Source organism: Stigmatopora argus, chromosome 20 (genome assembly GCF_051989625.1).
Source record: "Stigmatopora argus isolate UIUO_Sarg chromosome 20, RoL_Sarg_1.0, whole genome shotgun sequence".
NCBI lineage: Eukaryota > Metazoa > Chordata > Actinopteri > Syngnathiformes > Syngnathidae > Stigmatopora > Stigmatopora argus.
In genome coordinates, this window is record NC_135406.1 from 7,351,495 (window position 1) to 7,368,977 (window position 17,483).

At 41.1% G+C, this 17,483-nt stretch overlaps 2 protein-coding genes and 1 non-coding gene across 3 annotated transcripts; 2 read left to right on the plus strand and 1 right to left on the minus strand.

Annotated features, from left to right (window-relative positions):
• The first annotated feature begins 837 nt into the window (after window positions 1–837).
• Window positions 838–2,353, plus strand: LOC144065919 (uncharacterized). Its single transcript, XM_077589159.1, has one exon. It carries the CDS (start codon window positions 965–967, stop codon window positions 2,324–2,326), a length of 1,362 nt encoding a protein of 453 aa, XP_077445285.1. The 5' UTR covers window positions 838–964; the 3' UTR covers window positions 2,327–2,353.
• Window positions 2,354–9,110: 6,757 nt separating this feature from the next.
• On the minus strand, window positions 9,111–12,086 carry LOC144065943 (transient receptor potential cation channel subfamily V member 4-like). Its single transcript, XM_077589189.1, has 5 exons — window positions 11,772–12,086; window positions 11,423–11,625; window positions 11,217–11,332; window positions 10,007–10,159; window positions 9,111–9,934 (listed from the first exon to the last, which is right to left on the minus strand). The coding sequence occupies exons 2-5, from the start codon at window positions 11,623–11,625 to the stop codon at window positions 9,744–9,746; spliced, it is 663 nt and encodes a 220-aa protein (XP_077445315.1). The 5' UTR covers window positions 11,772–12,086; the 3' UTR covers window positions 9,111–9,743.
• Window positions 12,087–16,842: 4,756 nt separating this feature from the next.
• Window positions 16,843–16,954, plus strand: LOC144066430 (U5 spliceosomal RNA). The gene has a single exon (XR_013297595.1). It is a non-coding gene; the product is annotated as a U5 spliceosomal RNA (small nuclear RNA).
• Window positions 16,955–17,483: the final 529 nt, after the last annotated feature.

The following is a 17,483-nucleotide window of genomic DNA, read 5'->3' on the forward strand; positions in this document are numbered from 1 at the left end:
CCAATATAACTATAACACTTTAAATTCCCAGTCTAACCTAAAGGCCTTCTCGTTAGATAGACAGATTATAAAACATATCATTTATCTTCGTGTCTGTACAGGTTTCAGAGAATATCTTGGTCCTGATGGGAAAGAGTCTGTTGGCCTTAAAAAGGAACTTGAGCTCCCCCAAATCAAAGGGGAGGAGCCAGAGTTCTCTCAACAACAAATGAGAGTCAATCGACTTCCAATCAAGAAGGAGGAAGATGATGTCAGCTGGTCATTTGGTGAAATCCTGAAGAGGGAAGAGGATCTGGGCGTGACCAGCAGAGGGGCAGAGCCTGCACACACCTTAACATTACCCCAAATTAAAGAAGAGGAGCCAGAGTTCCCTCAACAGCAAATCAAAAAGGAGGAAGAAGATGTCACCGTGTCAACTGGTGAGCCTTTCAAGAGTGAAGTGGATCTGGGCGTGACCAGCAGAGGGGCGGAGCTTGCACACACCTTAACATTACCCCAATTTAAAGAGGAGGAGCCAGAGTTCCCTCAACAACAAATGAGAGACGAGCGACTTCCAATCAAGAAGGAGGAAGATGATGTCACCTGGTCACTTGGTGAAAACCTGAAGAGGGAAGAGGATCTGGGCGTGACCAGCAGAGGGGCGGAGCCTGCACACACCTTAAAGTTACCCCAAATTAAAGAGGAGGAGCCAGAGTTCCCTCAACAGCAAATCAAAAAGGAGGAAGAAGATGTCACTGTGTCAACTGGTGAGCCTTTCAAGAGTGAAGATTATCTGGGCGTGGCCGGCAGAGGGGCGGAGACTCCGAACGGCAGCTCAGCAGAAGGGCAAGCAGACAATTTAATTGCTCCGTTATCAGAAAGCGAAGACTTGCTTTATGACAATGAAGGTCTTAAGGACGGCAAACTCTGGAAATGCTCTCAATGTGGAAAAACCTTTGGGAAAAAGTCTACTTTGAAAACACATATGAGGAGCCACACTGGGGAGAAACCCATATCATGTACAGTTTATGGTAAAACATTTACAAACAAGGGAAACTTAAATATTCATGCAAGAACACACACAGGTGACAAACCATTTTCGTGTTCAGTTTGTGGTCAAAGATTTACAGAGAAGGGAAACTTAAAAATACACTCAAGAATCCACACTGGGGAGAAACCCTTATCATGTACAGTTTGTGGTAAAACATTTACACACACGGGAAACTTAAATATTCATGCAAAAACCCACACTGGTGAAAAACCATTTTCGTGTTCAGATTGTGGTCAAAGATTCACACGGAAGGGAAGCTTAATTAGTCATGCAAGAGCACACACTGGTGAAAAACCATTTTCGTGTTCAGTTTGTGGTAAAACATTTACACACAAGAGATACTTAAAAATACACACAAGAACCCACACAGGTGAAAAACCATTTTCATGTTCAGTTTGTGGTCAAAGATTCACACAGAAGAGAGACTTAAATAGTCATGCAAGAACACACACAGGTGACAAACCATTTTCGTGTTCAGTTTGCTGTAAAGCCTTTTCTCAACAGCAACACTTAAATAATCATGCAAGAATACACACAGGTGAAAATTCATTTTCGTGTTCAGTTTGTGGTAAAAGATTTACAGAGAATGGAACCTTAAAAAGGCACACAAGAATCCACACTGGTGAAAAACCATTTTCGTGTTCAGTTTGTGGTCAAGGATTCACAGACAAGGGAAACTTAAAAACCCACACAAGAACCCACACTGGTGAAAAACCATTTTCGTGTTCAGTTTGCGGTAAAGCCTTTTCTCAACAGCAACACTTAAAAAGGCACACAAGAACACACACGGGTGAAAAACCATTTTCGTGTTCAGTTTGTGGTCAAAGATTCACACAGAAGAGAGACTTAAATAGTCATGCAAGAACACACACAGGTGACAAACCATTTTCATGCTCAGTTTGTGGTCAAAGATTTACAGTGAAGGGAACCTTAATTAGTCATGCAAGAACACACACTGGTGAAAAACCATTTTCGTGTTCAGTTTGTGGTAAAAGATTCACAAAGAAGGGAAGCTTAGAAAGGCACACAAGAATCCACACTGGTGAAAAACCATTTTCATGCTCAGTTTGTGGTAAAATATTTACAGAGAAGGGAACCCTAATTAGTCATGCAAGAACACACACTGGTGAAAAACCATTTTCCTGTTCAGTTTGTGGTAAAACATTTACAGAAAGGGCAACGTTAAAAGCCCACATAAGAACCCACACTGGTGAAAAACCATTTTCATGTTCAGTTTGTGGTCAAACATTCACACAGAAGGGACATTTAAATAGTCATGCAAGAACACACTGGTGAAAAACCATTTTCGTGTTCAGTTTGTGGTAAAAGATTCACAAAGAAGGGAAGCTTAAAAAAGGCACACAAGAATCCACACTGGTGAAAAACCATTTTCATGCTCAGTTTGTGGTAAAATATTTACAGAGAAGGGAACCTTAATTAGTCATGCAAGAACACACACTGGTGAAAAACCATTTTCGTGTTCAGTAAGTGGTAAAACATTTACAGAAAGGGCAACGTTAAAAGCCCACATAAGAACCCACACTGGTGAAAAACCATTTTCGTGTTCAGTTTGGAGTAAAGCCTTTTCTAAAAATGAAAACTCAAAAATCAACATAAGAACCCACACTGGTGAAAAACCATTTGCTTGCTCAGTTTGTGGTTAAAGATTTACAGAGAAAGGAAGCTTAAAAATACACATAAGAACCCACACCGTTGTAAAACCATTTTCATGTTCAGTTTGTGGTCGAACATTTTCCCAAAGGAGAAGCTTAAAAAACACTTATTAACCCACACTGGAGAACAATGTTTTCCTGCTCAGTCTCTGGCCACAGATTCGCTACAACAGCCCAATTAAAAAGCTACACAATTCAAAAACCTTTTCCAGGTGCAGTTAATGTTCCAACATTTTCACAGAAGGGAACCTGAAAAGAAGACTTAACAACCTGCAGTGGCAAAAAGCCCTTTCTTTGCTCAATTTGTGGTTCAACACATTGGTTAAAAATACTTAATAATACATAGTACTAAGTTTGTTGCCAAGGAATTATTCATAAGACTTAAAAGAAACAAACGTGTGTGTGTGTGTATGTTATCTATTAATTGGCAAAAATGACGAGAATCCCTCGTGTCATTTTTGAATCATGTTGATATTTTTATTTTTTTTCTAGTTATCATTTTGAGCCATAAAGGTTTTTTTCAAAAAATTTATAAGCTGTTTAATATGCACTAAAACAAATAAAACATAAATAAAATAAATAAAATAAAATAATAATAAAAATTTTAAAAAAAAAATGAAACATGACACATATCACATAACTTCACACCTTCTTCACACAGTCGAGGACACTGTATGCGTTGCCGCGGCACACTGCTAGAGAGATGCGCTGTAACAGCCATTGACACTCGCGTGGCTCATTTGAAACAGCCACGAGCCGGGAACCTACCTCTAGCAGAAACTTCAAAGTGGAGTCCCCACATACACCTGAAGTTTCGTAGGCTATGGGCTGGAACAAGTATCTGTCAACAAGCGGTGCATATTTGACAGACTTCATTGACTCTGCCTTGTTCGCAGCTGAGCAGGCTTTTATTGCAGATGAAGCAATTGAGGATTGAGAAAAGGTGTCAACAACTGTCACATCCCATGTCAAACACTTTCCCATCTTCCATGGAAAGATTGACAAGCCGTCAGGCCTTCACTCATCTGCACGCACTAGACCACTTGGGTCGAGAATTGAAGGAACTCCAGCTTGACACAGTGCACGTTTAACGATGTCGTTGATGTTGGAGTGACGGGGGAAACGACCAGCTTGGACACGGCAGGATAAGGGGTGGAGAGCTCGGCTATCTATCGAATGACCACATTTGCACAGAATCGGGTCACAAACTTTAGCACCAAGACGATGAGCAATCGAGATGCGAAGCTCATCGGGGGAGAGCTTATTGCCCAAAGTCGCACTTGGCAAAGCATTCAACCAAGCTCCGGAGGGAAACGTCGACGCTGATAATATTCGACTACGGTCCCACTGATTCGAGGAATCGATCAAATTGCCTTTCATCCTCAGGCAATTGATTTCATCCCACTCTTTCTGTACTCCGAGATGTGTTGGAGTTGATGAATGACATTCATTCCAGGCATTTAGTGCGCCATCAATGTCAATTGATTTATGAGGATCAACTTGAGATGAAGACAAAACAGGTCGCACTAACTCAACTGTAGAATAGAATGATGACAGAAAAGAGGGGAAGGACAAGTCAACAAGGGAACGGATACCAATGCCACCGTGACGAATTGGGAGTTTCGACTGATTCCATGCAGACTGTGAAAAGTCAACATTAAACAACGAGGATAAACAATCTTTTATGACATGGTCGAAACTCTGTAGACAATTCATGTTACGATATGTCGGGGAGCTTCTCATCACGTATTGAAGTTTGGGAATAAAGAGACAATTTCGTAGGATGAACATGGCCTGATGATTTATTTACACATACTAAACTAAAAAGCAGTTATTCATTGGATGACTGATGTTGAATCCGTAAAGTGAATAATGCTAGAAACGTTGTCAAGACTTCAGTTCAGTTAAGTGACTGAAATGAAAAGACAAATTAGACGGGCAAAAAGACAAATATTCGCAGACTAAGCGCTCCCTATTCGGACATCTTTATTATTTTTTTGCCCTCGCATTTCCGGTCAGGGGTGCATGATGGGAAAGACAGTTTCCCGTAATGGCAACCTTCCCTTCAAAATAAGATGTTTCACGTATGTATAATGTTCAATTTATATTTGAAAATTTGTTGGGGAAAAATCAATAATGGGAGACACATTGTGTCGGAATCACTGCTTTTTGTCGATATGTTGTGTTCTTTTTTAACGGAAATAAAAAGTGTGTTATTATCATTCATAAGGTTTATTCAAACTTTCTATTTGTTAATTGATCTATGATGTATGTCCACGAGTATCAAACCCCTGTTAATATAGTTTGGCTTCACATATTTTTCTTATAAATATGAAAAAAATGTTTTAATATTAATAGGATAATACGTAGAACTAAGTGGCATATTCATTAATCCCGATACTCGTATCATTTGTATATTTACATTTTAATACTGTTAAACCTGGCAAAAACTTTGACTTGTGTCGCTATATATTTTAACAGAGTTTATACCCGAATGACATTAATAAATTAAATGATTTCGTTATTATCTTGGTTGTATTGATTGCAGTGGCGGGCCGTCAGGGCCTTCAAGGCCTTCTCTGCTGGCCTAAGAAATATCTGAATCATATTATATTTTGTCCATCAATACGTACTTATTATTCCAAATGGTCTGTTAGCTTTCTTTCATTGCTTTTTCCCCTGGTTGCACTGCTTCCAGATGTGTGTTTTCATATTGAAGCATTTAACCAATCATATTTCAGCCTATATTTGTTGCCAGATCAGATCTGCCTCAAAGCCTGCACAATCAGTTCTTGCGGGCTCTGCTGCATTAAACTAGACTGTTGCTTTTAACCAATCAGATTTCGAGTTGGCAACCCCACAATGATTTTTCATAGGCGTTAGCATTTTGCTGGCTGGGACATGTCATTGCTTTCACAAACTATGATTGGCTAGTAGGCGGGCCAAAGCAGTACCGAGGCAGCCGAGATCGCAAACTCCACCCACTATGGCCGACATAAGCAAAAACAAATAGATTCTGTTTACTCACAAAGCTATTTTCTAGACGGACTTTTTCAGGAAAAAAATGGACATCATTAAGAAAGGGCGGTCAACTCCGAAGCTAGCAAGCCTGTTACAGCCGGGAAAATGGTGAGTGGGGCACTTTCAGCGCGCTAACTTAGCTCCACAAGCAAATAGTATATTGTTGTGTTGATTTAATGCCATTTTCAAAACGGACTATGCCGGAAATATGACAGGACAGGCTCGACTTTCATCATTAGCTTCGATGTCGATAGGAAAGAAGGAAGAAAGAAAGGAGGATGGATATTGTGTAAAAAGGATTTTTGGTGAGTAAAATTACAAATATGGTTATATTCCTAAATAATATTTCAATTGTGGGCCAAGTTCTGATATCTGAAAAGCTCCAGTGTTTGTATTTAAGCTCCAGTGTTTGTATTTAATCACAAAATGCTGCTAGGAAGTGGATTTTACCCCAGTTTAATTTTTGCCGTTTCACCATTGACGTCCATCAGTGTCTTTTCCTGGAAAAAATCACCCCCCTGGCCTGGTTGTAATGTCTCAAAAGCTCCAGTTTAATAGCCATAAAATAGTTTTTGAGGGTTGGATTGATACGTTGAAGGCGCTACCAGAAAATGCACCGCCCGCCACTGGTATGTATGTATATGTATGTATGTGTATTGGATAACTTTGTAACTTTATTCATCCTGTATTCGGGAAATTTCATTGTGACAGTAGCAAGAAAAGGCATAATTATAAGTTAGACAGTACAGTCGCAAAGGCCACACAACAACAAAGCAAATCAAAGTAAATGGAAACTGGAAAATGGAAACAAAAACTGGAACCACACACAGGAAGTCTTCCACAAGATGGGGAACTTCTGCAGACTGTGACCGAGGTAGAGAATATGCAGATTCGCTCTTCCAAGCTTATCCGCACAGTTCCTCAGTAGTCTGGAGCTGAAGACAACAGTAGCAGAGTAGGGCCCCTCGACTCTGTTGCTAGTAAGCGCCGACAGCTCTTCCATCTTATCCCACGATGGAACAGTTGGTGAGAAGCATTGCCTCTTCTCCCGGCACTTTTGTTCAGCTCTGAATCGCCGGCGGCATCGAGGTGTTGCTCCTTCCGCTGCGTATTGTAACAGCTAGTCCCATGTGTGTGACAGCGTAGGCATGGCTGAAATGGTTCCAAAAAAAGAAGTAGCCGAAAAAAGCCAGGCTAACAGAACAAGAAAAGTTGTAAAAACATTAAAGTATAAAGTACAAAGTAAAGTAAAAAGGAATGTATTAAGAAATATTAAAATGTAATTAAAAAAAGATAGGAGGGCTGTAAATAACGAAAAACAAGAGTGTACAGAGCTACTTCCACTGGCTCCCGCGTGAACGGCGCCATCTTGGAATCCACATACATACCATCTTGGTACAGTGGTACCTCGTCATACGACCGTTCGTCATACGGAATGCTCGTCTTACGGGGGAAATTTCGATCGAATAATTCGCCCGTGATGCGGTCAAAATTTCATGATGCGACCAAGCCAGGTCGCCATGGCATTTTTTTGTTTTTGCATCTCTTTCGTGTAAAAAATATGTCTACGAGCACTGGTGGGCGGACTTTGCATTTCCACACGCGTTTTCCCCCCACTTGGTCTACATTTACATACCAGGTAAACAATACGTATTACAATGGATCGGCAAAGTTTTGCTAAGAAAAGGCGACCGTTGACAATGGACATGAAACGCGAAATAATTGAAAAACATGAGCGTGGGGTACGTGTTACCGAGCTCGCTCGGCAATACGAGAGGAATACGTCAACCATATCCTCCATCCTTAAGCAGAGGGACGCAATTAAGGAGAAGAGGCCGACCAAAGGACTATCTATCATTTCCCACCGGCGCAGTGACATTCACGACGAGATGGAGAACCTTCTTTTATTGTGGATAAAAGATAAACAATTAGCAGGAGATAGCCTGGCCGAGTCTACCATTTGTGAAAAAGCCAGCCGAATTTACATAGATTTGATATCAACGAAAGGAGAGCCTTCAACAACTTCACAAACATTTAAAGCGAGTCATGGCTGGTTCGAAAAATTTAAAAAACGATCTGGAATACACTCTGTAATCCGACACGGAGAAGCGGCGAGTTGCAATTCGAAAGCTGCGGTGGAATTTATTAAGACATTTGCCTTGATTATCGCCCAGGAAAATTACACCCCCCAGCAAGTTTTCAACTGCGATGAAACTGGTCTTTTTTGGAAAAAAATGCCCAGGCGGACAGGATTTAATCGACCTACAGGAGCGTGAACATTTGTTGCCGGAACTTAGTCGCGAGGAGGCGGTGGAAGAGGCGGCTACAAAAGATATCAAAAACATGCTCGCGAAGTGGCAAGAGGTTTCGGATTTTATTGAAAAGACTCACCCTGACAAACTGGCAAGTGGTCGCGCATCATCGTATTATGATGACATTTGTATTCGACATTATCGAAATATTTTGAAGGGTAGACAAAAACAAAACAACGCTTGATGCGTTTGTTTTGAAGACTTCGGCGGAGCGGCCAGGTGGTGTCAACCCGTAGAACTAAGTAAGGTAAAAAAGATTACAACTAATTTAGAATTTAGTTTTGTTTGAAGTTACATTAAAGGTTGAGTGTCTGTTTTTTTAGTTATCCAAGTTAATTTAAATTTGTTTGTTCGTTTAAGAGTGCAATGTTGCCGTGGAGAAAGTCACCCCGAACAGTCCCCCTCCGCCTCCGTGTGTGTTGTTCTCTCCCCTCCGCGAAATGTGTCTAATTTTACTCCTATTAAACACATTATTACTATCAAACCACTCGTTATTTATTACTTTGTTAATAGATGGTGAATTATAAGAAATAAAACATGTTTTCCAATCCAATATCCTGTTTTTGGTGTTTTCTTCAGATAGTTGTAACGAATTAATTTGTTTCCCATTCATTTCAATGGGAAACGTTCGTTCGAGTTACGAGAACCTCGTCATACGAGCTCAGTTCCGGAACGGATTAAGCTCGTATCTCGAGGTACCACTGTATATATATGTATATATGTATATATATATATATATGTGTATATATATATATATATATATATATATATATATATATACATATATATATATATATATATACGTACGTGCGTGCATACGTGCATACGTGCATACGTGCATACGTGCATACGTGCATACGTGCATACGTGCATACGTGCATACGTGCATACGTGCATACGTGCATACGTGCATACGTGCATACGTGCATACGTGCATACGTGCATACATACATACATACATACATACATACATACATACATACGTACAGTTTTAGCACCTATCCCTAATTCCTTAACTCAGTCTGATCTCATCTAACAAATGTGCGCGTTCAGCATCGAAGGAAGAAACCAGGGTTTGCGAGTTACTCCACAGATGGTTTATTCCAGAAATTGATCCTTACAGAGCTCCGGGCCCCCTCCCAAATAATAGTAAACCAGCTGCGCGTCGTAATGCACAGTGGAGGATGAAAAGACAACGGTCCACACCCGCGTTTGCACAGTTATAGTTAAACAAAAATGAATATTCATTCGCTGATTCTAATGATATTCGGACTGTCCCACGACGATTCTGGAGGGGTGTCCTCCCCTGAGATCTGCTTGTCCACGAATCCACGTCTGGCTTGGTCGCTCCCTCCGCAGGAATTCCTTTGTTTCTGGTATCATCTGGACCATCGCCCTCTCCGCGGGGATCCCTTTGTCTCTGGTTTCATCTGGACCACTTATCACCGGGACCACTTGTCACCTGGACCACTTATCACCTGGACCACACCTTGAAGCAGAAACTCAGACAAAAGACCTTTTGTTCATTGTAAATGAGTTGAGAACAATAGTTTCAATCCTACTGTGGTACTATATCAAAAATGCAACAGCTACAATAAAATGAAGGAATAAAATATGTCATATTCTTCATTCCCTCTCTTGGTCTCCCAAAAGAGACCATACCGACAAACAACACACAAGTTAGTAAGAAAAAACTAAGAAGAGTGTTCATTTGACAAACTCAAATGGTGAAAGTGAAAAGTGGAGTCCGGCGCACTCACCAAAGTAGAAGATTTGCCCGTCATGCGGCTGAAAGAATTGGCCCGAAGCCTTAGCGTGGACGTCGGCTCCTTTGCTGAGCAGAAGCTTGACGTAGCTGAGGCTCCTTCGCTCTATGGCGATGTGCAGTGCCGTCTGCCCTGTTTACCGTCGGCGAAAAACATTTCTACAATGGATGCAAAATGAATGCTTGGCGGAGTATGCAAACTGACCTTTGTTATACATGTTGGTGTAAGCCGCGTTGACAAACGCTTCAATGTCACCCATCCTCTCTGAGACGTTGATGAGGGATTCGACGGTGGGATTTGTGCCACCTCGGAGGTTGAGCAGAGCCTTCATCAGAGCCGTTTCCCCGCACGTCTGGTCTGCGGGACAAACATTTTTTATGGGTCAAACTGGGAGGACAGGCTGTCTTGCATGGTCATTTTTTTGAACGAAAAAAAAGCCTTACGATACATGGTCTTTTTTTATAGGAAAATAGCGTTACTATAGTATATGGTCTTCAAGGAAAAAAGCCTAACTAAGCATGGACTTTTTTTTAAATAGCCCTCTACATGGTCATTTTTTGAACGAAAAAAAAAGCCTTACCATACATGGTCTTTTTTTTTAAAGGAAAAAAGCCTTGCCGTCTTTTTTGGGGGGGAAATAGCGTTACTATATATAGTCTTTTTTTTAAAAAGCCTTACTATACATGGTCATTTTTTGAACGAAAAAAAAAGCCTTACCATACATGGTCTTTTTTTTAAAGGAAAAAAGCCTTGCCGTCTTTTTTGGGGGGGAAATAGCGTTACTATATATAGTCTTTTTTTTAAAAAAGCCTTACTATACATGGTCATTTTTTGAACGAAAAAAAAAGCCTTACCATACATGGTCTTTTTTTTAAAGGAAAAAAGCCTTGCCGTCTTTTTGGGGGGGGAAATAGCGTTACTATATATAGTCTTTTTTTAAAAAAGCCTTACTATACATGGTCATTTTTTGAACGAAAAAAAAAGCCTTACCATACATGGTCTTTTTTTTAAAGGAAAAAAGCCTTGCCGTCTTTTTTTGGGGGGAAATAGCGTTACTATATATAGTCTTTTTTTTAAAAAAGCCTTACTATACATGGTCATTTTTTGAACAAAAAAAAAAGCCTTACTTTACATGGTCTTTTTTTAAAAGGAAAAAAGCCTTACTATACGTGATCAATTTTTTTAACAAATAAAAGCTTTTTTTTTTAAAGAAAACTAGCCTAACATTTCATTGATGTATTAACATGTATTAGTTAATGATATAGTTACATCTTTAAAACTACAATAATGGTTGATGATAAAAAACTGAATTGATTTCTTTCACCAGTATGTGGCTTTTGTCTTGTTGTTGGCAACGGCATTAATGTATCCCAAAAATAGATGGAAATAGAGAAGTGTTTGCGTTAACACTCACACTCAGAGTCGCTGAGTTTCTTCGTGTTTTGGTCCAAGTAGTCGTAAAGGCCTTCCAAGCTGAGGACGTCTCCTCCGGCCGCCGCTTTGAACAGGCTATTCAAGTCAAACGTCGGACTGTCCCGAAACACACAAAAATAAAAAAAATAAAAAATGACATTTCCCTCCTTTTTCCTGTAGAAAAAAAGTCACTTTCAAAGTACTCACGTGATCGCAGGTAGCCCTGGCCCAGGCAAATTGGGAGGATCGAGGTTAGAGGGACTTTCAGGTCTGAGCTCCACCATTTCCGTTTCCTCCTGGTTGTCGGTGTCGTTGGGCGCTCCGGGGTCCGGCTGGGCCGCGCTCAGAACCGAGCCCTGCATGTCTCCTGCAGGAAACGTCCTTTTTTTGTCTAACTTCAATTTCTTCATCTGCAGATAGAAAAGCTTTTATACTTACTTTGTATTCAAGTTTCGAGAGAGAAGAGTCATGTTTATTACACAACGAAAATAACTGATCATAACAAATAATCCCCATTGTGATTCTGGGTTAGTTCAAATAATAACAAATAACTTACCTTGAATGAATCAATAGTTTGGCTTTCTAGGAAGATTTTTGTTAAGAAAGATCAAACTCGCGGCCCTCGGGACGATAATTAGCAGGACCCGTTTTAATACGTCTTAATTATGAAAGATGAATGTTCGCGCGGCCCGCCCGCAACATTGATATTAATGACACTTGTTGTGTTCGGAGCTGAATGAACCAATCACGGTGAGGTATACGGCTCTGGAGGGCGGGACATCGGCCGGGCTGTCCAGTGCCTCGCTCACTCACTCATTCATTCCTCCAATCAGCTGAGCGGCGTCGTCGGGGAGGCGGGGGCCCGGTTCCTCCGGGCCAATTACAGCTGGGCGCCCCGCCGGGAGGAGTCGGGACAAAACCTGACCTGCAGGGCCAACTTGAGACTGCCGGGGCATTAAAATGGCTTTTATTAATGCCAATAACTCTAACATAAAAGCACAGCGTTCAACACACACATATATATATATATATATATATATATATATATGTATGTATATATATATATATATATATATACATATATTGTTAGAATTATTATGGAATATTCTATATGTGTTGTAAGTGTGACATACTAGAGTGTTTGATTTATTAACGATTGCATGTAAAGAAGGTATAACGAGTTTGGATTGAATGGGTGTATCGGTGGTCGATTGTTGATCCTTGGATCCACATGGCAAGTGTGGGGCATGTTAAAGAAGATCGGTATTCGATTATTGATGTCTTAACAAATAGCTTGAGGCACGGGAGATGTGTTGAATCATTACAGTAAAAGTTGGATTGAAGTAACAACAACATCTCACTGTTCTGATTATTTCCCCCTGTGTGTCAAGATCAAATGCAGGGTGTAACATTTTGGAGGCACCGCTGGGATTGCTGTTCAGATGTCCAGTGTCCAAGACCTGCTCACTGAATTCTGAGCCAGCTAAATCCCCCCAAACACTACAAACCAGGCAGATGGCAGTGAGAGGAGGTGTTGCTGTTTAAGAAGAACTGGAAGTTGGCGGTTGAGTACTTGTCATCTGAGGCCTACGAGATCATCAGAGGGACAGTAAAGACGTGCCAGTTCAGAGTTCACTCCTGTACAGTCAACAGAGCTCCTAGATCGTCAACAAAATGGAACAGTTACTCGAAGAGGTGGTAGGAACATTGAACAACCTGACGGAAAATAACCTACTGGAAATATGTGATTTTCTTAACATATTAAGAAGTGTTAAACGGAAATCGCGTCTATCATTAGTGGCTCACATTGTAAAGTACCTAGAAAGAGAAGAACTAGAGGAACTGCAGGATGAAGGCATGTCTGAATTGTTGAAACTGAAAGATAAAATATCAGATATGAAGCATGAAGTCAAAAGAGATGAAAACGAAAAGCAAGGATCAAGATTGGAAGAGACTCCAATAACTTTGCCCCAGCTACCAGATGCTGCGGACCCTCAAGGGGGTGTGTCTCCCCAGCCCCAGCCAAGCTCATACTGGCGCAAGGACTTCAAAATTGCCGGCCAAATAGGTGAACCAGGCCAGAGGGACAAGCTGACATTCTCCAGCCTTGTTCATCAAATTGAAAATGGACTGAATAGGGGTTACTTAGATGTGGAAATTATTGATGCAGTTATCAGAGCTATCTCCCCCAGTTTGCAGCTACGTAATTATTTGGAAGAGAAACCTAACCTCACTCTTCCCACACTCAAACGCATCCTACGCGCTCATTTTCAGGAAAGGAGTGCTACCGACCTCTATGTGCAGTTAGCTTCAGAAGTGCAGCATATCAAAGAGACTCCTCAAAGTTTCTTAATGCGAGTCTTAGTTCTTAGGCAGAAGGTACTGTTTGCATCTCGAGAATCAGAATCAGGAATCCAGTACAACCCAAGTTTAGTCCAGCGTATGTGCTTGCACACGATACTCACTGGTCTCCAGAGTGACAGTGTTAGAGTAGATATGCAGCCTCTCTTGCTGAACTGTAAGACTTCAGATGAGCTTTTGCTAGAGCGGTTAAATGTAGCCTGTGCTAATGAAACAGAAAGGAGAAATAAAAAGAAGTTTAGTACCCCACAGGCAGCGACACATATTAGCAAGGTGCACTTAGAAGAACTACGACCTACCAATTGCCCTGGAGAAGAAAAACCAAAAGTGTCCCGTGAGGTACGAGCGGAGTTGACTGAACTTAAGGCAAGTGTTGCTTCTCTTAAAGATCTCGGTGCAGAGATAGCTCAGATCAGAGAGACACTACAGCAGGCTATGTTTCAGCCTCAGTCCTACCTCCCACCTTCATTTAGAAGACCAGTTCGGAAGCCCCAGCCACCTTCTGCAAAACAAAATTACTACAGCAAGCCCCCAGCACCCCCCTGGAACACTCGCCGCCCTGCTTATGTCCCAAGAAGGTGTTTTGCTTGTCAGCAGGGAGGGCGAGATGTGAAGTGCACACATTGTTATCGGTGTGGGAGTGGAGAACATTTCCAAGCTGGATGTAAAATCCGAGGAGGCAGACCACTAAAAGAAGAGACTATAGCAGAGCTAACTCAGGGAAGGGAAGGTGTGGTTCGTGTGCTTTGTGGCACACCCAGTCCACTGGCCATCGTCAATCCTCCCAGCATGCAACAGCAGCAGGTGGGAACTTGGCAACACCTGATGGTGGAACCTGCCGATTCAAAGGCAAAGATCAGACGACTTAGACAAGAGCTAGAAGAGAGGAATGAACAACTGCTCGACAACAGACACCAGCAGGAAAACATGGAGGAAGAAATAAAGAGGCTCCAGCAGGGGAACTTGAAGCTGCTCGTAGACGCCCGTGCAGCCCGCGCCTATCGCGATGAACTGGATGCGCTGAGAGAACGCGCAATCAAAGCTGACAAGCTGGAGTTATACAAGGCCAAAGTGGAGAAATAGAGACAAGGGATGGAGGAGGCGTACACCATTGCCACCGTGAGTGTACGAAAAGCTGCAGAACTAGGTAAAAAGCACTATGACACCAAAGTGAGGAGCTCCGTGCTACAACCAGGATAGCGCATTCTGAAAAAAAACCTGACACCAGAAGGAGGAAAAATTGACAAGAGTATGGAGAGAAATAAACAGCAGCCGGTATCTCATCTTCAAGAGACAGACCAAGACAGTGGTTATGAAGATGACTTTCACTACGAGCCCCTCCAGGTGCTAAATGAGAGAGATGCCCAAGGGATGGAGTCTAAGCACAGGCCACTGTCAGCGAATCAGAGACTCGGAGTGAAGGGCCCTGCTTCCGGACCAGTACAACGAGAAGATGACTATCAGCGGGAGGACCTGCCTGGTGAGGGAACAAATCTGGCTGTTGAAGATCCTCGTGATGATCATTTATCAGAGACCTCTCCGCCAACCGGTGTGAATGAACCTGAGGCGTTGACTTATGAACGGCCAAGAAGGGAGAGACATCCACCACGACGAACGACCTATGATCAGCTTGGTGTCCCCTCCTGTTATAGTACCCAGTCACCACATCAGCTGCTACCTGCTTACCCTGCACCAGGAGTGGTTCCTTGGTTAGTACACCTGCAGCCATATTACATTCAACCACCCTTTATGTATGGACTCCAACAGGCTTGAGCCTACAAGGGTGACATGTATTATGCGAACATGGACTGTTACCGACTGTGATTACAGTTTCCATCCAGTGAACGTGGACCGTACGAGTTGTGGATTATATTTGAACTGTGGCCCTTGCCGCCTGGAGTTTTCATGAGTATCAGCTTACAGAAGAGGATGTGAAATGACAAGTTCGCTAGACTGTTCAGCATTACAACCAACAAGGGGAAGATATTTGGAATATACTGATGTCGGGACGACATTTGTTTTTGTGGGGGAGAGTGTGACATACTAGAGTGTTTGATCTATTAGTGTGACATACTAGTGTTTGATTTATTAATGATTGAATGTTGAGAATGCACAACGAGTTTGGATTGAATGTGTGTATCGGTGTTCGATTGTTGATCCTTGGATCCACATGGCAAGTGTGGGGCATGTTAAAGAAGATCGGTATTCGATTATTGATGTCTTAGCAAATAGCTTGAGGCACGGGAGGTGTGTTGAATCATTACAGTAAAAGTTGGATTGAAGTAACAAAAACATCTCACTGTTCTGATTATTTCCCCCTGTGTGTCAAGGTATGCTGTTTGTTGTAAAGGCTGTTTGAGTTTGGGGTTTGTAATATACACTGTTTAGCGTGTGAGAAAAGAGATAATGGTTATTAATGTTTATTTACTTTTGAATTACGGGCGTGAATGTGAGTCTCGGGTCACGCACATGGAATAGCATTTAGCACGCTACCTTCGGCCACCATTATCGTCTATAACGGTCATAGAAAGGATTTTATATTATTGATATTGCATTGTTTACCCTGTTGAATAATAGTAGGACTACTAGAAGTTGTAAAAGGAAAAGATATAACAAGTTATGACCGTGTGTGTGCATTGTGTTTTGGGTTCTAAAGTGTTGCTAATATATATATTTATATATATATATAGGTGTAATTGTACATTATGTTTTGGGTTCTAACGTGTTGATAATGTATATATATGGGTTTAATTGTATGTTATGGGTTTTTGTGTTAATTGATTACAGTAAAAGTTGGATTGAAGTAAACAACAACATCTCACTGTTCTGATTATTTCCCCCTGTGTGTCAAGATCGAATGCAGGGTGTAACATTAGTTTAGTGAACACATAGTTTCATTATACATTGTTATAAACATCTATTTAAAAAAATAAAAAGTCAGTGAGAGAGACGGGCTCGGGCTCACGATCACACCTCCATTTTGGATCATTTGGTTTAATTACTAATTTCATTGCACCATTAAGTCCAACCCATTTGCACCCAAAGGATGCACGTATGCCCTGGATCATATTATATCACAATGCTCTCCAATCCCCCGGCTGCCTCATACAGGTGCTGAAACGTGATTGGCTGCATAATACAGCTTCTGCAATGTGATTGGCTGCTCAATGGATTGGAACCACGCACTAGTTTTTAGTGCTTTAGCCTGTATTAAACTACTATTGCGGATATAGACGTAGTTCGTTCTGTCAATTCTTCATCAATACACTCTTGCTTCTCTTCAAATCGCACAAATCTTTCGCCTTTTACTAAAGATTTATGTGGAGAGGAACAATAAGATTTTCAATCAAATCTTTGATGCTCTGTGCTAGCAAAGCTTCCTGTTTCTGTCTCAACTAAATATGTAGTATTTAATATTAATCTGGGTTAAAGGTTTTTTCACACAATTTCACTGCTTGCATTTTTGCAGTGTTTACGTCCTCAAGCATCTGACTTTGTTCAATGAACGTAAAAGTAATATGTATGTTGATGTTAATTCCTGAGTGTTTTAATCTATATTATTCTGACGAGGCGGTTTTCAGGTGTCCGTTTCCCTTTTGAACTTTGTATTTAAAAAAAATACCGTCTAGTATTTGGTTTTCAATTTTTGAACCATAATTTTGTTAGACATTATAAAAATGTGATTTGTAGAGAAGTGCTATTTTGTTCTAGTTGTATTTTGATTTGTGCCTTTGTTCAGACTTTTTTTGTTTAAAATCATTATCTCGACAAACTAAGAACAAAAAATTATCACACGAATTAAAATTATGACTAACCCCAATTAGCAGATTCATGCAATTTTTTCATGACTGCATTAATGTTCTGCACAACACTAGATGTTAGTAGCAAAGTGCATATCCGACCAAAC